We start from the raw sequence: 21,323 nt of genomic DNA on the forward strand, positions 1-21,323 counted from the left end.
TATAATCAGAGAAAAACAGGAGGAAAAACAAAAAGCAGCGTTTTTTTCTGAGTGTTTCACGAGGGATCAGGACAGCTCATCTTAGGGCAAAATGAGCCTCCCTACTGAACCCCCTTTATCTATCACTGAAGCTGCATGCAGGAGCTTGAGCGATATGGCAGTGTCTGTGCATAAGCTCTTCCATCTCTGGCTGTTTCATAACCAGTTTTACAGCTTGCAATTTGGGTAGGGAAACAAAATTAAGATGAAAGTGGGGGGAAAAGGTAAAGGAACACCAAGGTGAAAGTAAAGAATGAATTCATTTTAATAACAAGTATTAACAGCACTTACTATTTTAGCAGTGTGCATGCTGAAATATTAACACCAATTACTATTTTTAGCAACGTGTGCACAGAAATAGAAAAAGTCAGAGCTCACATCTGCAGAGATGTCAGTAGCTCCCAGATGTTTTTTGGCCTGCCAGGCTGGCAGGAGACTTGCACAGCCTAGTGGCTGGGCTCCAGTCCTCAAGGAAAGCTCCTGTGGGTGCAGCATCCGCTGGAGGGAATCAAACCTCCTGGGGTTTCATTCCTCCCATGGGATGTCCTGCAATCTGCAACCAAGCCAGAAGGGCAATGCTGATGCTCCTCCAAAATGACTGCAAGTCTCTTCAGCATTTATAAATGATGATGCCCTTCAAATGCAGCAAGAAAAGCTTTCTTTTTTATTATTATTTTTTATTTTTTCCTGCATATGGTGAACTGGTTGGCTACCGTCCAGACATTTGACTGAAGTATAGCCCATTTTAACCACACTAAGCATTAACCCTTTACAAATTATGCGTCTCCTCTGTTGGCTAGGCAAGTTTCACCTGGCATTTTTGTGGCTTTTGTACACACAAGGATGAGTGCTGCCTATAAAGAGGCATACTAGTGACTGTGCTTCATATAAGGAGAGTGTACATCAACAAACAAATCAAATTAATTTGTGTCACTCACTGCTAGCTCTTGACCAAGGCTACACATGATCAGATTCACCTGTTTCAGGCTGACTGATGTCTAAGGCTAGGCTGAGGGCTGCAGACTCGTTTTGTTGATCCTGATCTGCTGCCAGCAAGCGATCATTTCTTCTTTCATTTCTTGTCCCCCAGCCAAGGGCTGCTGGCAGCAGGGAGCTGAAGGCTGGAGCTGCTCCAGGAGGCTTTCATTATTTGCCTAGTGCGGGGGTGACATCTTCTGGAAAATAATTTCCATCCCCTTTCGTTAGCTGAGGTGTGCATTTCCCACAAGCGTGTGACGGTGACACTCAGCTGATGGCTAGCCAAGGGGCTGTGACACAACGGGGGCACACCGATGAAACACCTCTCCGTGTGCTCACCGTGATATTTAAAGGAATGGTAAAGGAAATTCTAGTAAGTATAAAGAAACATGATGAAAGGACCGCCTTTCTAAACCCCTCTCTTTATGCAATCTTCCGTAATACGAAAGTTTGAAGGTAAGGCCTGTTGCAATAATGTCAATATGGGAAGAAAACAAAGTTGGTGCCGTAACAGGGCTGAGTACACTGTGGCCCAAACAGCTGCTCAGTCAAGGCTTGTTTCATCTAAAAGGAAAACATGAGCTCGAAAACTAAGCTCTAGGGAGAATACAGCTTCTGAAGCTGTGTTGGTGTTGCTAACCTGATTTGAATAAATACCTCATGCCTACGAGAACACATTCACTGATGTAGGGTTGCAACGTGTAAGCAGTTTGCTTAAAAAAATAAATAAATGTTTGCAGATGCACACTTCTGTGCCTGGTTCTGCAAAGTCCTGTGCTGACATCAAGTGGTGACACGATTTTCGTGTCAGTGTGCTGAGGGGAGCCAGCCTTGCCGTGCTGCTTCTGCAGCACGAGAGATCATCAGGTCCAACCCCCCTGCCAAAGCAGGTTCCTCAGAGCAGGCTGCCCAGGTAGGCATCCAGACGGGCCTTGAATATCTCCAGAGAAGGAGACTCCACAACCTCCCTGGGCAGCCTGTCCCAGTGCTCCGTCACCCTCACCGTGAAGTTCTTTCACGTGTTGGTGCGGAACCTCCTGGGCTCCATCTTGTGGCCATTGCCCCTTGTCCTGTCCCCACAGACCTGAAGAAAGCTTGGCTCACAGCCCACCAAAGAGGATGGCAGGGGACTGGATGGTATCCTTTAAGATACATTTCCCACGGGGGAAACTGCAGGCTTGTTTCATTCACTGCAATGTCAAAAGCTGATGGGATCTGGGATTTGACTGGTGAAGCAAAGCTCCAAGGACAGGTGACTTTCTATGCCCTGCCTTGGGAAAAGCTTTGTGGGGACAGTGTGTGCAGCAGCCACACTGTAAAACTGATCCCTGCAGTCAGCATCCAGACTGTGACAGCGTTTCGGTATGGCACAAAGAAATGCTCGTATTGTTCATTTCTCCCCATTTGGTGTTGGGAAAGGGAAGGCTGGGGGATGAGAGGAATACCCCAAACTTGTAGGTTTCCAAACCTTCTCTGCCTTCAGCCATTGCATTAAGAGAAGTTGCATCACCAAACACCTTTTTTTTTTTTTTTTTTTTTTTTTTGAGGTTTTCACATGTTGACTTTGCGGCCAGGCTTTGCCCTCAGAGGTTTTGTTTTCTCTTGAGCAGCTGGACTTTAAACTTTAACATCCCCTGTTTAGCAATTTCCCCAAAGAGCTGCAGGAATGCAGGCAGGGCTACCATTAGCTGCAGAGGGTAACAATGGCAGGTTGCTTTTGGACAATGTTGTTCCTTCTCTCTGCCCTTTTCATTCCCACAGAGGAGACAGGTATGGCCTTTGTTTTGTTGCCCCTTTAATTCTGATTTGTGCTCCTGGTCTTGTAAACACATCGGTAATTTTGTGCTGACAGCACAAAAAACTGTGTTTCCTTTCTGTCTAGGGGTTTTTCTGTTTTTGTTTTCATATGCTGAAGTAAAAACTATGGAAGGTTACTGAAGCAATGTAATTTTGTAATGCCATCATTTACATCATGGTGTTATGATGATTATTGATGTCTTATGGCTATATGATGTCTTATGATGACTGGTGTCCCAGATATTAAAGAAAAATTTGTTTTATATACCTAGTTGCTGCTGAAATGAAAATAAAAGTCTTATGAAAGAGGCTGAGAAGCACACTTAGTATAGCTTGCAGAAATACATGTTTTCTGTATTCATCTGCTGTGGTTTGCCAAAATACGGAGGAGCTGTCAAAGAAAGAAAGAGAAAGAGAAAGAGAGAGAGAGAGAAATGAAAAGACAAAAAGACAAAAAGACAGAAAGACAGAAAGAGAGAAAGAAAGAGAGAGAGAGAGAGAGAGAGGGAGGGAGGGAAAGAGGGAAAGAGGGAAAGAGGGAAAGAGGGAAAGAGGGAAAGAGGGAAAGAGGGAAAGAGGGAAAGAGGGAAAGAGGGAAAGAGGGAAAGAGGGAAAGAAAGAAAGAAAGAAAGAAAGAAAGAAAGAAAGAAAGAAAGAAAGAAAGAAAGAAAGAAAGAAAGAAAGAAAGAAAGAAAGAAAGAAAGAAAGAAAGAAAGAAAGAAAAGGAGAAAGAAAAGAAAAAGAGAGAGAGAAGGAAAGGAGGTGACTGCTTGTGAAGGGGAGAATGATGCCCCCTGGCATTTCAAAATGCAAAACAGAAATGTGATGCTTTGTCTTAGCACCACATGCAATCCTCCTGCTCATCTGCTATCCTTCAAAAGTGTAACTAAGAAACAACACAGAGCTTCAGAATAATTTTGTCAGTGCTGTCACTTTTTCCAGTTCCAGTATCACTGCTTGTTTAAACCATCGGGCCCCCAAAGACTGTAAAAAATATTAAGCAAACAAACAAACCAACCCAGTCCCTTCCCCATTGGGTTTATTTTCTGAGTACAGGGGAGCTGACAAACACACACTGACATGTGCAGCCACATCCCAGTTAATGTCAAAGGCAACAGGCAACAGCACTGCACCAGCCTTCCCCCTTGACAGGTGGTTTTTGTTGTGGGCATCATTGCAAAGAGGAGTTTTAAGGTCTGATCTCTGTCATGTCTTTGGATTTTCCTCCTCTTGACACAAATACAGAAAGATTATGGTGTCTTCCGGGTAAAGGATGGCATACGACAGCTTTTTTTTTAAATTGCTGGGGAATAACTTTTTTCTTTTTTTTTATAGCTACCCTGAGCCATGTCATGATTGGTAGCAAAAAATCTCCATGAAGTCAGACTGAAGGGCGTCAGTTAGGGTCCTTCATCACAAATAAATACAAATCACTTCCACTTCTGCTGAAAGTCCCATGGACTCCTACAAAACAGCCTCTGCCTTTATAATAATATTTATCTCTTCCTGTAGCCATGGCACAACCAAGCTCTCTGTGTGTCCAGTGTAGGAATAAAATATGCAGCAGGAAAGGCTGCTGCAGGGAGATGCAAAAACTCTGTATTTACAAGGAATTCTGCAGAAAAGTTCAGCAATGAGTCAGACCTGAATCCTTTTTGTTTGGTTCATTTTGGTTTTGTTTTTTACTACTTGGGAGCACTGACAAAGGATCAGGACACTCTTGTGCTCAGGGCTGTAAGAGGTGTGGGAAACAAAAGAAAACAGTGTCAGGATTTCTCTTCATGGTAAAATGTGGCTGTTTATTAAGATTGATTAAAAAAAAATAGTGCAAGTGTAAAGGAAACTAGCCTAAGTACTTACATTAGCATCTTGTCATGCAATGTTTCAGTGTTTATATCAGCTGATGATGCAAATGAAGTTATCAAGAGACACAGGCGTGCCAGCTCCCTCCTTCTGGAGGAGGTTCTCCAAGGCAGCTTGGAAAGAGAATGCCTTGAAGAGAGATGCACACAAGAGGAAGCAAGAGAAGTATTTGAAAATGATGAGATGCTCGTAAGTATTTTACTTAATTTCCTTTTACTTACATGAAGCAACGCCTTGTGCTGTCACCTCTACCTCCAGCAGCAACATCTGGGGAAAAAGCAGCAGGGTAAGGGAAAGGAGGAGCCCTGGCCACCAGTGGGGGACAAGCAGGACAGGATGGGGTCACCTCCCAGGTGGCTGCACAAAAGGGAGACAATAGTTGGCCAGTTTTGCAAGGAAGTCATGATACTGCAGGGTTCAGCTGTTTATCTCTTGCCCATGAAGTGTTTCTTTTCCTTTATAACTTCTTAAGTAGCAAGACGATGTGCAGGATGCAAACCCTCCCTCACACCTCATGTCATTCAAATCTTGATGGCAGGACAAAATTTGTAATCGTGTGACTGTGTGAATGTCAAAGTGCAGTGTGTATTCTCTCATGTAAAGTCTCTGTTTTGCCAAAATATTTATGGAAGATGATGTTATTTGAGCATTGAAATCTGATTTCCCCTTTCTTTCAGAAAATGTTTTGGGATAACTACTACGGTAAGCTGGCCTTTTGATTTCTCTCCTTCATAGTCGTGGCATGTTGTGAACATTACGCTTCAGTCTGATGTAGTTTCTAAGAGTTTTCAGCAGCTTTTAGAAGTTTATTCCACAAGAAACACACAGTCACTATGCGTCATATGGCTAGAAACACAAGAGAAGGGCTGATGCGAAAGGGTTAAACAAGTCTAATAGTCTAATAAGCTAATAGAGCTACCAGGGCATGCAAGGCAAAAGGGGTGTATTTCCCCTTGTAAGCTGAGCATTTTGGTGTTTGAGAGACACACAGGGAAGTCTGATTCAGTCTTTGCTGATTCAGTTCACCAGCATAGCTCTACCAGCACAGCCTCCCAAATACAAACCTACTGTTTGAACCTAAGTGAGATAAATAGGTGCTAAAAGCCACTGGGCTGTCTGCAAGCTCTGGAGGCTGTCCTTTGGCAGCTGCTGAGGAGAGAAATAAACTTGTAAAGCTGACATGGGGCAATGCTGACGTGGGGCGATGCAGCCAGGCACCTCCTGGACACGGGGCCTGTGGCACCGGCACGAGGTGACTAGGCCTCATCCCCTCCATCCCTGCTGCGTCCAACCAGTTCTCTCTTTTTATCTCTTTTCTTTTTGATTTGCTTTTATTCACTCGTAATCTGAGTTTTAGACAGTAGACAGGGAGGTGGTAAAAACAGCATTAGTATTAATTTTCCATGGAAGCCCTTAAAACATCGAGTGCAGGGGACGGTTCTGTGGATCCAGGATCTGCAAGTTATGAGGACTCGTACTAAACATCTTTGCTCCGTGTCTCATTGCCTCTGTGAGGGTGGGATGGCTTCCACCTAATTCCAGCCTTTGGGCTGTCCCTCCCCAGGTGGCCAGAGATGTTCCTCTAACCCGTGCCAGAACGACGGCGTGTGCGAGGACAGCATTCGTGGCTACACCTGCACCTGCACCGAGGGCTACGAGGGGGAGGACTGCGCCTTTGGTGAGGCACCACCAGTGTGGGGTTAACATGCACACTTTGTACAACGTGGTGGTGGTTCCCTGATACTACCCCAACTGAGATGTTTGACCTAAGTTTCCTTGTGTATGCTGAAATACAGTTCATAATCCCACTCCACTGCATGTCTAATTGCTATCGTATATGCTTAGGGACATGGCTTAGTGGGTGACATTGGTAGTAGGGGGATGGTTGAACCAGGTGATCTTGGAGGGCTTTTCCAAGCCTAATAATTTCATGTTTCTATTCTATATTATTTGGCCCTTAAAATACACCAGGATGGATCCTGCACATTCATATCCAAAGTTTTTGCTTCCTAGCCCCAAGGTTGGTATTTCTGCCTGTCTGGAGGGCCCCCAGGGCACAGCAGGGCCCTTTTCTGCAGCAAGAGGTGAGTGTAGAGGGGCAGAGTATCCCTCTGGGGAGCCTGACCTGCTCCGCATGAGCCATTGAGAGCCACATCACATGCAAATTTCTTTGCTGCTTCTCCACCTGTGAGCTAGATCTAAGATCAAATGCTCCTCCTGTTGCTTTGTACTGAAGCTGCGTTTGCTCAGCCACAGAAAGGTGACTGGCCATGTTTCAGAGATGATTAATACTTTTTTTTTTTTTTTTTTTTTCCCCTGATATGTGGCAGTGGTTGGTTTTAATTTTCTTGGCACAAGAATGAGAAACAGGAGCTACACATTTGTTTTTGTTGGAAAGCAGAAAACTTTAGCCTTTTTCTTGATCACCTGCCTTCTTAAAAAGTGCAGAAGGTTCCCCTGGTGCTTAGTGAATCCTTAGGGCTTTGCTTAACTGAGCAGAGAAAACTTATGGCATCCTTTTGTGGGTTCACGTGGAAAGCCTAGTTTGACCCTTGGGTACTAATATTCCCTAAAACTCAGCATCGTGGACAGCCTGGTGCAGGGAGGTACTGGGTGCTGTAAGCCTTTGGAAGCTGCAAAGGCAGCTCTCTCTGCCCAATTTCTGCCTGATGAGGGTAAAAACAAAGTGGTGAAGAAGACAGTAGGAAGGCAGTTCCTACCCACCCCAATACAAAGAGAGTAAATGCAAAATGCTTAGCAAAGAGGACTCGGGCTATGCAAGAAAACTCCAGCTGAACCATTCCCAATGCTTTTTCCCTGCTTGTTCTCTCCAGCTAAAAACGAATGCCGGCACCAAGGAAAAGAAGGATGTCACCATTTCTGCTATCCAGGAACCGACTCGTACCGTTGCTCCTGTGCTGATGGCTACGAGCTTGGGAAGGACAAAAAGCAATGCATCGCGTTAGGTAGGTGTGAGCATGGAGGTAGGGCCCACGCACAGTGCTCAGGTGGACAGGCAGGGAATCTGATATCCAGGTGCAATCAGCCCACTTGGGGACTCCAGAAATAAGAACATTAACCTTCCAAACTGGACATAAAAAGGAGGAACCTAGGGATCAGCAACAAAGACACCTGAGCAGTGGTAAAAGAAGGAATATTTGATCTGAACATTTACAGATGGGGCTGCAGAGAGCACTAGCATCATTCTAAATATCACTCACTGGTGCAGGTTTTCCTCTCCAACTGTCAGTAAAGAGCAACAGAAGACCTGCCTGTTTGGGAATGAGGTTCAATTGATTCAGATTAGGCACTGAACAACCTTACAAATAAAAGACAGCACTTGCTGCCTTGTTAGTTAATTTGAAATGGTAGCCCTCTTCATTTTTTCAATCTTAAAACTTTTAAACCAGGTCAACTAAAAATACAGTAGTATACATAGGTCCTGTCTGTATTAGTAAGTATGGCAGCCAAACAGGAATGGAGCTGTACAGCCAGACTTTTAGTGAAGATTTGATGCCCACACTAAATGCAATTTGGTGGGTTTTACTTCAAACCAGCTCTAGTTTGGTACTGAGGACTAGGCACCCACATACCCAACAACTATAAGGTGTTTAGTGCAGTTCAAGTACGGGATACAAAGATGAGGAAGCAACCTGTGCTAATGGTTAGCTAGAGAGGAAGCCTCAGTTCGGAAGTTGCAAAGTAAAAGCTTGCCACCACAAGCCTAACACAATGACTCAAATGGTTTAGTATTACTACAGAAATCAAGTTAATTATTCTGATTTTCACCAGCTGAGATATTGTCCTTTTCCTTGGTACAAAATCCAAACCCTGCAGCCAAGAAGGAATACTTAAAATACTTGCAGGTAGTAGTTGTCACAAAATGTTACAGCATGAGGGTTTTATTTTTTCTAATTCGTTTGTTAGATAAATGTGCATGTGGCAGACTTCAAGACACGGATAATCTGATAAGCGAAACCCTGAGGAAACGTGACAAGCACTTTCCTTGGCAGGTATTTCTAGCAATTCATGAAATCTATGGCTAACTTTTCATATGGACAGTGCTAATTATTTTATTTTATTTTTTGTATTTTCTTAGGTCCTGCTGTTAAACTCAGAAGGGAAAGGCTTCTGTGGAGGAGTGCTGCTGAAAAGTAATTTTGTCCTGACCACAGCAGAGTGTGCCCTTCTGCACAGCCATTTTGAAATCAGGGTCGGTGCCGGTAGGTGATGAAACCTTTCCTTTTGTTGTAGCACGTTTCAACACTGTTAAGCTACTTTCAAAAACAGCTTACTAAAATTTCTGCTGCACCAAAAATATTGTTGTAGTGTATAAATCTGCTGGCATCTCATTTAAGCATCTTAAATGAGTATTGAGTTAGAACTACAGCTGTCCTATGCCTCTCAAGAAGCCAAGCAGAAAGACCAGTACTTCTCTAAGGCACTCACAAGGGCTGGCTCAGCATTTAGAGATATGCTAAACTAGGTTCATTTGGAGATCACTACCCTTCCTCCCCCCAAAAAAGAAATGTTTCATGCCAAAATTTACTGCTGGTGTTGGGTATTTGTCCTTCCCCTCTGAAATTATGCATGCTGCTATGCAACGTTGAAAAGCTGTCATTCCTAATTTACCTTCACCATGTTTCATTTCTCTGCTGTACATATTTCTCAGCACAACTCACAGTTGTTATCAATTTATATGCTGTTTTCAAGTCTCTGATATTCTTAAGGGCACCGAACATGTCATTGCTTCACAGGGCACAACAGAACATGTGGAACTGAGAGGGTAATGCGCGTTCACGAGAAACACATACACATCCGGTACGATGAGGACACCGGCGAGAACAACATTGCGTTACTACAACTCCACGAGCACGTTGAGTGCAACACCCACCAGCTTCCTGTATGCATCCCTGAAAGAGACTTTGCAGAACATGTTTTGATTCCCAAATTGGCGGGTACGGTCAGCGGCTGGAAAAGAAAAGGCAATGAAGTTCAAGGTGAGGAGCTGCAGGTTTCCTACCTTCCTACAGAGGACTGTGAACAAATCCTCAACGTAAGCCTCACAAACAGGCAGTTTTGTGGACACATCCAGGAGGCCACGGACAAACAGCTGACTGGAGGAAGCTTCATGGCCACCAAGTATAAGGGCACGTGGTTTCTGACTGGCATCCTGGGACCCTGGCCGCTAGAAGATGCTGACAGAAAAACGTTTCTATTTACCAACACTGCGAGATACATGATATGGCTTAAACACAAAATGAAGTGAGACAAACACAACCAAACCCCTATCAACCACCTTTGGAGGCAGCCAGTAGACACATTTGACTCTATCACCACTTGCAGCACTAGAAGTTGCAACGATGATACCAATTTAACTCCAATTCACGTGGAGAAGTCCCTTTGTCCTTCCTTCCTCTGTTGACACATAACACCGTGAAAGCCATGGCACATTAACTGTAGGTGTTTTACTAATAAATTGACTGAACTCTAAGTTTCCTAGGACTGTTCGCTCTAAAACTCAAAAAGTATTGATGCTTTTCTGTGCTTTTAAATGTTACTAGAAGGAAGTAAGTCTTTTTAATTCTTATTCCCTTGAAACGTGGATCAGTAAACCCATATTCTTATTTCAGCATCTATACAAGTAAAACTTAAGAAGACCAAGAACACTCCAAGCCTTTAAGTGTTGATACAGGACTTGACTCTCTCATAACACCAAAAAGTTCTTCTCCCTCATCCATGGCAGCTGTGTTTTTAATCATAAATCATAATTCAGTAACTGGGTAAAATAAAAACTAGACTCCCAAAGAGGGGGAAAAATGTTTTATTTTCTTTATTAAAAAAAATCCCATCACAACACACAAAGGTATGTTGTACTCTTCCTCCTCCCCACCCCCCAAAAAAAAACACAGAACACACACACAAGGAACATGTAAAACAATGGACCCAGTGGCAGTCTTTTCCCCAGAAATAGAATAAAACAGTGTATGGATAAATTACTTAGATATGCTTTTTTGTTCATCGTAACAAAATTTAATCAAAACAATAAAGGAATTAAAAACAAAAACATATCTGAGCAACTACAGACCAAAAAAAAAAAAAAAAAACAAATCACATTTAGTTGAACTTGTAAGTATCACTGAAACTGCAAAGCTTTCGGTATCAAGCACAACTTCTCTAGCTTTTAGAGAAGGCTTGAAAAGTGTATTTGAGACCACCGAGATTATCAAAGAGTTTTAGGAAGTGGAGACCATAAAAGAAAACGTTATTTCCACCCTGAAAGTTGGATTAGTATATGTACCAAAGGATGATACTTTTCTTTTCCGGAAGATAAATGCTGAGATAGTAACACATAGTACTTCATAACAGCTTTTAAGTACTTTGGAAGGAGTTTGGAATGCTTTGCTTTTATTTCTTCACGAGATACTTCAAATGCTCTAGAAAGCCTGCAGAAACTATCACTGAAAAGTGAGTATTTCATTCCAATGCACTTTGTTACACTGGCAGCCTTGGTCATTCTGGGAAAGGAGCCACAAACAGTTCCTGGTATTCCAGTCCTGGACATGACCCAGGTCATTTACAATGTTCCCTGGTTGATTAGGAGCAGCTCCACCGGGCGAGCCGTGTGTCTGAAAAGTACTTGCACGGCTAAGATGCAACACTCAACACACCGTTGACAGCGCAGGAAATGGGTTCTGCTTACTGACGACAAGTTTTTGATGCTGGTGAGATATATAGCCTTTAATATGACCCTGGCAGGAGAAAGAAACACACTTGTTAGTACTGGCAGCTGGTAACGCAACGCCTATACCTCACCTGTCATCAGGCTAAATCAAACAAAGCTACGTGCACGTACTCAATCACCACTGCATTGCTGTACTTGGTGTCCGGAAGGATCCGATTTATGTAAGTGGGTCACCTCACGCAGCAAGCAGAAAGCTGGAACCATAACCATGTTTGCATACTAACGGTGCTGTCGGACTGCCTGTTGCCAGGGCCCCCTCCTGGTTTGCTTATATTTCCCTGAAGAGCTCTGGAGAAGTGTTTCTAAATTTATTCTTGCTCACTTTAAAATTAGGATTTTGATCAATCACTATTCCAAATTTAAAAACAAAAATCCATAATTCTTCTTTTTTAGACATGGAGGGTTACAGCACTGATAGAAATCTTCCAGTCACCTAATCCCACCCTTTGTTACTCTGAGGTCACCAAATAATGCTTCAGAAACAGAGAAGCAGCTCATTTTCTTGCTGACACTGTAATGCTGCTCCAAAACTTTTAACAGATCAGAAATCTATAGATTGCAAGCCCATATCTATTCATGAGTAGTTAAGACCCATTTAGACAAATGTGAAACCAAGAAACGTGTTTTTATTTTTTCTGATGTTAGAACATCAAAAGTCTCCTACTTCAAATGCAGGAGAACAAATCCCTTTCTGGTCCCAGTTAGAATTTTTTCCATTTTGAAATGAATATTTATTCTTCATAGAAAAGTCAGTACTGGATCTGTAACGCAGAATTCAACTGCAATTTTAAGTGGTTCCTGCAAAAGAGGCAGGAATTAGAGGAATTCCCCTGGGCAAATGAAAACATTTGCCATTTGGGCACATATTAATCAACTTTTATACACAAGCTAGGATTACTGATATATTTTAGTAACAAACTTTCACTCTCTGCCTAATATTTTTTACTGCCTGGAGTCTGGAAGGACAAAACAATAAGTGAGCAGCACATACCATGTAAATAAGGTTAGCTAAAATGCACTGGACTTCATCAATGTCAACATCATCTACTTGCATGAATTTCAGGGCAATCAGAAAGGCATCTAGCGATAGTTGATGCGTTTTGAGGAGTAAATATCTGAAAGGAAAAAAAAAAAAAAACAAACAACAGAAAATCTGTTATTGGGAAACAATCACTTAGAAATTCTGGTTCTTAGTAAAATGGCCTTTCTATTATAGATTCACTTCAACAGGAATTCTGCCCTCCTACAGAGAGCTAAGGAACATATACATCTCAGTCCGAGGTAAAACCATATTATGTCCACTTTTGCAAAACAAGTAATTTTTTTTTATTATGCTTACACTTTCTTAAAGAGATTTCTGTACGTGATGATTTTCAGCTTCTCCAGGATAAGAAAGATTCCGCATCGAATGAAGAAGGTCTCATGCTTTGTCAGAGCGTCGTTCAGTAGGAGAAGATTGCCTTCACTAAAAGGGTGGAAGAAATGAATACGTGAGAAGGTCTCGCCCTATTAAGAAAAGAAGCTGCAGGACTTGGTAAGAATATCCTTCCCTTTCTTTCCTTAAGTTATCCCAAACAAATGCCTTTTAGTTAAGGCTTCTTGAACTAATGCACAATGCAATAAAATAACCACCGTACCTCACAGCCTTTGTTACTTCAGCAAACTGCATGAGGTCGTACTTTTTTAAGAGCTGAACCGTTGGCATATGGCCCTGAAAAATAAATGTTTTCCAGGATAAAGTCAAGCGCGTTTTCAACATAAACTATAAAAATATTTGTCAGAGAAACAGGCACGTGTTTAACTACTATTTTTTTCCCTGCAGAACAAGAATTAAGTAGAAGTATTTGTAGGACAACCCCTTGCGCTGCCAAACTTCCTGCAACTCAACTCACAATAACTCTTTATCACGGTTTTGGGAGTCTCTTAATATTTCCAAGTGTTGCAGAACAGTTACCAAACTTGTGAAATCAAGATCCTGTGACACAAGGCTTAGACAGCTCCACATTTTACGTTACAGTTGTATGATCTCATCTTCAAACAAAGTAACTGTGGGAATCCCAAGCATTCCTAATAATACAGGCAGTGCTTCAGCACTGTCAAGTGCCACCTCAGCCTATACCAGATTTTTTCTTCACCACGCCCCCATATGGACATTCAAATGTCAGAGAGAGGGAGAAAAGACATTTTAAATTTAAAGAAACAAAATTCTCCTTGTTACATCAGGTAAGTCTGAACCACGTGGGCTATCAAAAAGAAACTTTGGTTTGTTTTTTTTCCTCCCCTTGCACAGTGGAGATCAGATGGCACACTGACTTGGTCAGCCTTTAAATTTAGTTACCATCCTGCTCTGTTGTTGGTAACTCCTCTCCTGGTTGGAGGATTAACTGACAGCAGAACCCTGCTGCATGTTTACTGAGAGCTGCTAGGAACAAAAATAAGGTTGAAAAAACACCACCACCCAAGCTATTTTAGTAGAGTTTTAAGGTTAGTGTTAATGTTTGGAATGTGATTTTAAAAAGCAACTGTAAAAACAATGACCTTTATCCAGATTCTTCAGTGCCTCTCAAACGCTAGAGCTGCTACAGAGAAGCTGCAGTTATCTCAGGCCCCACAGGACCCAGCAGCTTAGGGAAGGCTGGTGGCTTTATCAACCTTCCCATTGACTGATCTGAAAATAACCACTCAGACAACAAACAAGAGCAGAAGCCAATTCTGATAGCCACTATGCGTCTCCCTTACACACGGGAAATTTCCTCCATCAGGAGACAGCTGCAAAGAAAATGAATTGAGGCTGCAAGGGATGGAAAAGGGAGCACAAAGGGGAAAAAGGGAGAATGGTCATGAGCAGGCTGGGACAAGGGTGGAAGATGGGAACTCTCTTAAGTGGATGATAAAAAAAACACAAAACAAAACAAAAAAAAAGAAAAAAAAACATTCTCTGTGAGTAAGTCTGGTAACAGGGCCAGGAACAGGAAACATTGTAAAATCTTGTTCTTGTCTCCTCAGTTACACCAGAATGGGAAAAGGCATGGAAATGGGGAAGGCCATGAACAAGAAGCAGAGATGCGCTTAATTCTTTTAACAAAAAGATGAAGTGAGCAGGGAACCAGTCTTCACTGATTTCTTCAAAACCCAAACACAATGTGGTTCTTGATATGCCTCAAATGGGTTAACACAGAAGCTCTATAACAAAGTTCACATATACTGGTGTTTATGGGGGAGAGGGAAAAAAAAACAACAAACAGAAGAGCCATCCTGAGTTTCAGTTTGCTTTTTTGCCTCACAAAAAGTGATTTGGAAGAGCAGCATTTACTCACCAACAACATTTTCACTGGCAGCAGGTAGATCAAAATCATTCTTTTGTTCTTCTGGCTTGAGCGGTGACAGTGCTCAAAGGCAAAGGACAGGTACTCTTCAGCTGCAGGCACAAATAAAAGCAGTGCTAGTTACAAGAGTCAACAACAAAAAATTGATTAAATCTGTACTCCAAATTCTGTGCTCAATGCCCATTTCTAGCTCAAGGCTATATTTGAAATTATATTTAAAAAAAAAAAAGACAAGGTATTACAAGAAAAGTAGTCTTGTTTCAGAAAGGAAAATAAAATTTGTCAGTACCTAGATGTCTGATGTAACAGCTACAAACGATATTGGAATTTTCTGCTCAATTCACTCATATTATTAGTACCAGCACAACTTTTCTGTCATCAACACAAACAGAACTGCACCTTCTGCACACGTTTTGAGCCACACACACACCATAAGCCAGAGCTCACGACAAGCTGCAACAGCTTAAATCTGTCTTACCACCACACAGTACCTTGCTTAAAGTCACTGTCAAACATGGCTTTGCGTCCGACGTAGTATCTGTATGTAACTCGCTGTGCCATACTGTATTCGTCCTTCAGGTTTGAGCTGTCAATTGCTCTAATTAAGGGTTTACATAGATGGAGCTTGTTGATCTGTTAAAAAAAATAAAGTTGTGTTGTACTCAGAAATGGTGGATATGCAACATCATGTAAAAAAAAAAAAAAAAAAGGGTGAATTTGACTCACAAAATAGCTTATAAGACTTGAACCCTACCTTAAAATAAATTTTGAACAGCTGATTCACGAGAAACAACATGCCCCACTTTTTGGAATCTTCAATGCCTGCTCGACTGTCATAGGAATAGAAAAAAAAAAAAACAAGCTGCTAGTACTGAACATTGTAAGGAAACAGTGACTTTGTTTTTATGGTTAATTCCATCTCTAGATATTTCATGGATTATTATTTTTTTTAGGATAAAAATGAGTGTCTGAACATAAATGCCAAGGCCAAACTCCTTGTCTTAAACCACGCCAGTACTGGCAAAACAGAATGTGCTCCAATCTTAACTTTCGAACAACTCTGCTGCATTTCTTCCCAACATAATGAGATGTCACGTAGAATGTTATTCATCTGCAGCAGAATCCTCCCCCCGGTCTGCAGGTAACACACACACTAGGACAGCAGTTGCTTGTAATATTCATGGTGAAAGATGGTTGAGGGGTTAAAAAATAAATAAAAAAGCATTTTCTCCACCTGGAAAGTGCTAAATTGCTAAGACTGGAAACCAAAGTCACCTCTTCCCAGTCTAATTGCATTGAAGCAAACTTCAAGAGAGCACAGAAGGGTTAAGCGCCTTCCCTGAGAGACAAGGACACAGTCAGTCCCTCCCAATCACATCTGCTAGGAAGCTTAAACCTGAGGGAGGCCTCTCCAGCTGTAGTTAACAGTCAAGAGAGAAAAGACCATAAATGAGAGGAAACAAGCCTCAGAAGTGTTCATTCTTACCCAAATATGTAAGCAACTTAGTAAGTGGAGAAAACTTACGTAAAGTTCATTAAGCTCTTAACAATTTAGCAGTCCCAAGTTGTATGGAGCATCTTTCACTTACGTGTCACTGGCACAGACTCGGAAGCAGCTCATCAGCAGCTCTGCTGCTTTTTCCAACATGTCGCCGACTTTGCTTTTCCCTTTCTTCATGAGCTGTTGATCTGCCTAACGTTACACAGCAAGAAACAACGCATAACTCTGGTTCACTGGACCATAAACAGCTTGGTTCCTTAATACAGCATTTTATAAAGCATTATAACAACAGATATTACCTCTTACCAACCCCCAAATCTTGATAGTAGTCAAGCTGACAGAACAGAAGTACTCAAAAAAACACAACCCACACTTGGAAGGGGTTCCTAAACACCCTGTACCAGATTCAAGGCAGAGCAGCTGGTTGAGAACTTTGAGAACAGCACTGTTCACTTTTACCTTCAGCACCAAGAAACTTATTGCAGCTCTCAGAAGGATCATCTTACAGCTGAACTGGAGCATTAACACTCCAATTCAAGTTTTAAAGTCCAAAAATCAAGCAAAAAAAGAGACGTCTTATAAACAAGAGCAAATAAAAATATTTCCCCGGTTATTAAATCTGAGTTTTAAAAATTATAATCAAGCTTCTCTTTACAACCAGAAGGACCAGATTTTATTTCTAACCTACATTCAACATTATCTAGTAGTAATTCACACTGCTGCGACCTGAGATTTTCAAGAGAAAGGAACACACATGCTACAGAGTCATGGTAACAGTTGGCAGCACTGTTCATGTGAAGTGGAAAAGAACCATACACTAACAAATAAGGAATTAAAACAACAAAGACTGGGAAAAAACAGTGAGTGGATTGTTGCTATGTGCCTTCTAGAAAGCTTTACTCTAACACTTGCATTCTCGTTAGCTGAAACGTAAGGACAAGAAATGCAAATACATCCTCTGCTGCAGAAGTCTTTGCACCCACGTTTTGAATATACTAAGGCTAAAAGATAACATTCAAAACTAACCCCGCTTTCCCTTTTATTTTTTTTTTTGGTTGCCAGCCGTTGTACTGACTCAGCAAGGGCTGCAATGAGCATCAAAAGCAACACACACAAAGGGAAGAGAGAAACGAAGGAAAAGTTTCCCTCACAAGATGCAGTGAGTGCTTAGATTAGCTCTGTTGCCTTGTGCATCTCCACCCTTTGAAAGGCAAAAACCCCAAGGATAACACACAGAAACCACAAGTTATACCATCGTGCTATTCTCTAAAGACAAGTGCTTAATCATTTTATATGCTCTAAGCTGTGAGTTGCGTGCAGGTGCCCAGAACCCCTCCAGTTAAAGCTGCAATCGAGAGTCAGGCAGACTCAGCAACCTAGTTTTATAATAGGATGGGATAAATTTAGTGTATTAACAAAACCTTGAACAACAAATTAGACACTAATGAGCAAAATTAGGCTATGGAATCAAGTAAAAATCTTTCCACCACAGAAACTTGTAACAGATAAAAAATAATGAGGTTATTAATCTGTTCTACTTACATTATTAGCAAAAATTCGAAGATCGAGGGCTACAGCATACATAATAGGCAAGGCCCTGGAAAAGTAAGGCACAGCGTGCTTAGTAAATGCAAATGATGCAGTAAAAAGACATTAGAAACAGTTTTTTTTCTTGCTACTTGGTCATAAAGCTAGAAGAATATACATGAATCTTTAAGTAAACAAGAACACATTTTTTAAGAAAGGGAAAGTCTTCAAGAGCTCAGCATTTCCGAGTCCTACACTAACAGAAGAATTAATTCCAGAACACAGTGAAATAAAAGGCTGCTAATGGCTTTAAAAAAAAATCTCACTTTGAACAAATTCTTCACGTTTGCTTATTGATATCCTAAATACTTAAGCTTAGATGTTTAGTTCTCACACTTTTGGGCCTAAAAACTCAGGCAGCAAAAACAATCAGGCTGCATCTCAGTATCGCTGGGGTAACTAAAAACTGTAGGCATAATTTTAGTTTGATTACTCTATTATACTAGTGAAAGATGAGAGTCTAGTTTTGCAGCAAGTCTCTATGATACACTTACCAGTTTTCTTCTTTATGTGCCTGAAATGCTCGCAGGAAAGATGTATTGCATTTAGGAGAATTTAAAACACTACGAAATGAAGCACAGACTTAAAAAACAGAGGAGTTGTCACACCACATACTACGTGCTATATGAAAGGGCAGAAGCAAACAAAGCAGCAAGGAGATAAGAAATAAGGGTGAAAAGACACTAGGGAAGAATGTGAGCACAGCCACATGCTCTTGGTGCTGCAGTAGCAATGAAAAACATTGGTCACTTAGAGATAAGACAGCAGCTTTCTTTATCAGGATCTTCCCTATAGCCAGGGACAAACTGGGATGTGTATTAATGATTTGAGGTTCTCTTATTCTCTATGAGAAAATAACTTTCTATTTTACAGGCAAGAGGCACATTCTTTCACAGTCCCACAGAAAATTCAAAAGAGAAAAGCCTGCCTGGATTTCCTTGTTTAAGGATCTAAATAACTAAAGCATATTTGGAAGCAGACTACATTCTAAAAGGGGTACAGATAACTTACTGTACAAAAAAACAGCTAATCTGAAAAAAATATACAATGTTTATGAAAAGGATATTGAACGATAACTGTTTGGCACTTGTATGCTTCTATAAAGTCATGGTTTCCAACGGCGTAAGTACATCTGTCAAAGAAAAGGAGCATTAGCACATCCAAAAATACATACGTAAGACAATTGTTGTTGTTGTACCTTTTAGCAGGTACAGGCTTTACAGTTTAATTAAAGGAGATACAGTAATAGGATTAGAAAGGTTCCTAAGAGAACAGCTAAGTATTTCAACACAGCACCGAGTTTGATAGCTGCAGAAAACTGATCCAAGAACAGGGATTTGTTTCTGCAGTACGTACAGAAAGAACTGTAACATGCTAATTCTTATTGAAAGTCTCACCAAGACTAGCATAGTTAAATATTTCCAGGACTTTTGAAAGTGAACTAAAGACAATGTTAATACAACATAGAATTTCTTTGTATTAAAAACCTCACAAAATTACTCAGGCATTCAAGCTGACTTAGGAGTACTTTTATGACCCAGTTTACCTTTTTTTAATGTTTATTTCCCCTACTTACTTCACTCTAAATTTTCGTGTAGCTAGTAAAAGCAGAGCAAAGGAAACAAGAAGCACCAATGCCAAAGCTGTGCCAATGACCATGTAGAGGGGACTATCAGGTACATAAAGAAAACTTCATGTGGAAAAGAAAAGGAAGGCCTTTATTTCCTGCAGTCCTAAATACCAAGCCTTCAGATATAAGCCCGTAAAAAATAGCTAAGTACACTTAGTTTTCCCATCCCTGCTGGATGCCTCACAACCGACTTGCCTGTTCCTGGTCCATCTTTACCTTAAGTGGGCTGCAAACATTTCATCATACGGTGGTTCCAACACTTGTTGACACTTCTCCTCTGGAGATGGAAGCTAAGGACAGAATAAATCAATAAATCACGAAGAGAACTTCTACATGATGTTCTATTTCTGGTGCAATGGATATTTCATTGTGGCAGTCTTATGCATACGTGTCTTCGCAATCTATCAGAACCCTAATTATATTAATAATCACAGTGTAATGAATTGTTACAGTGTGCATTTTGCCTACACAACCAGAATATAAAGTCTTAAATAAAAACACCAGCAATACACATAGCACAAGCACCAGAGCCTTACTACCTACTGTTTTGCTTTTTATATTCGCTTCCATTCTGCCACACCCCTGATTTTACTGATGTAGACCTGGCCGTAGCAGACCTTCAGGATTCTATTCAGAAAACTAATTCCAAAAATTCCAAACAAAAATCCAGAAAATTCCAAGTGGAACACATAAAACCACCCAGGACAAAAATGGAAATATAATATATGCTTGTAAAAAGAAAGGGGAACTAATCTACAAGGGGATCCCGCTTTGGGCTACAAAACAGATTCCTGAGGTTTATCCCCAGTGGGCAGGAAGGCATACAGAGAGCTAGGAAAACTGAAAGGCGAACAAAAGGAATGTCAAGAAGAGATTCTTGCAGTGTAACAGGTTCTTACCTGAAGCCTTGGGTTTGCGACATGAGGGTGTTTAAACGATACCAATTCTGCACAAAATTGTCCATCTCTGCTGTCAATGGCTTCTTGTACCTGCCCAAGGAAAGCACATCACATAATGAATTCCAGCTGCAGCCATACAACATGTTTCCTGGTCACTACATAAGCCACCTGCTTGTAAACGGTGTTCATCCACCTCAATACCTTTTCAAATATGAGTTTTAAAGGTTTAAAACTTATATGGGTTTAGTGCCATAAAGGAGCAGCTGTGAAGAAGCTTTATAGAAGCTTTTTAGTTCCAGTTGGACTTATGGGCATTGAACACGTGTGTGAAGGCGTGAGCCATCCCTGGGGACTACTGCTTGTGATACTGCAGGGGGAATTTTTAATATAAAGAAAAATTTGCAGGATTTGCACTCGGATTTCATACAGACTTAGCATTTAACATGAAAAAAAGAGGAAAAAATCAAAACCAACTTTCCTTTGCTCAAATAAATCAACAAAAATCTCTGAAAGAGCTGAAGCAGCTGGCTTTATATTTCCTATCTTGTGCTGCTTTCGCGGCTCCTTTACAGCCTGCGGTCTTTCCCGCTTGGCACAGGGTTCCCACACACGAAGCAGACCTCTTTTCCCCTCAGGGCTTACAGACAGCGCAGTGAGGCCCCGGGCGGGGAGCCCTCCAGAAGCACCCCCCACAGGGCCACCCCCGGAGCCGCTCCCGGCTGTGCCAGAGACCACCAGGAGCCCCGCGGGGAGGCAGCCCGTGAGGAAAGGAGCGGCCCGGCCCCCCCCCGGCCCACCTGCTGCAGGTACTGGTTGATGGTGATGTGCGCCATGCCGCAGCCGCCCTCCTCACAGCCCGCCCGCCATCATGGCGCCGCCCAGCACGGCACTTCCGGCAATCGCTACGTCACTTCCTGCACGGCGCCCAGCGGAGACAGAGCCACCCCCTCCCGCCCCC

General features: G+C 41.8%; 2 protein-coding genes across 2 annotated transcripts; one reads left to right on the forward strand and one right to left on the reverse strand.

The window, feature by feature from the left end:
* Positions 1–50: 50 nt before the first annotated feature.
* On the forward strand, positions 51–10,171 carry PROZ (protein Z, vitamin K dependent plasma glycoprotein). The gene is made up of 8 exons (XM_068678941.1): positions 51–2,787; positions 4,703–4,866; positions 5,355–5,379; positions 6,242–6,355; positions 7,512–7,643; positions 8,605–8,690; positions 8,777–8,900; positions 9,435–10,171. The coding sequence occupies exons 1-8, from the start codon at positions 2,721–2,723 to the stop codon at positions 9,944–9,946; spliced, it is 1,224 nt and encodes a 407-aa protein (XP_068535042.1). The 5' UTR covers positions 51–2,720; the 3' UTR covers positions 9,947–10,171.
* Positions 10,172–10,485: 314 nt separating this feature from the next.
* On the reverse strand, positions 10,486–21,317 carry PCID2 (PCI domain containing 2). The gene is made up of 14 exons (XM_068678953.1): positions 21,163–21,317; positions 20,366–20,455; positions 19,683–19,756; positions 18,901–18,968; positions 18,331–18,370; positions 17,792–17,846; positions 16,338–16,441; positions 15,503–15,578; positions 15,240–15,381; positions 14,740–14,840; positions 13,060–13,133; positions 12,762–12,887; positions 12,414–12,537; positions 10,486–11,429 (listed from the first exon to the last, which is right to left on the reverse strand). Exons 1-14 carry the CDS (start codon positions 21,196–21,198, stop codon positions 11,340–11,342), a joined length of 1,200 nt encoding a protein of 399 aa, XP_068535054.1. The 5' UTR covers positions 21,199–21,317; the 3' UTR covers positions 10,486–11,339.
* Between the last annotated feature and the right edge of the window lie 6 nt (positions 21,318–21,323).

Source organism: Anas acuta, chromosome 1 (assembly GCF_963932015.1).
Source record: "Anas acuta chromosome 1, bAnaAcu1.1, whole genome shotgun sequence".
Taxonomy (NCBI): Eukaryota; Metazoa; Chordata; class Aves; order Anseriformes; family Anatidae; genus Anas; species Anas acuta.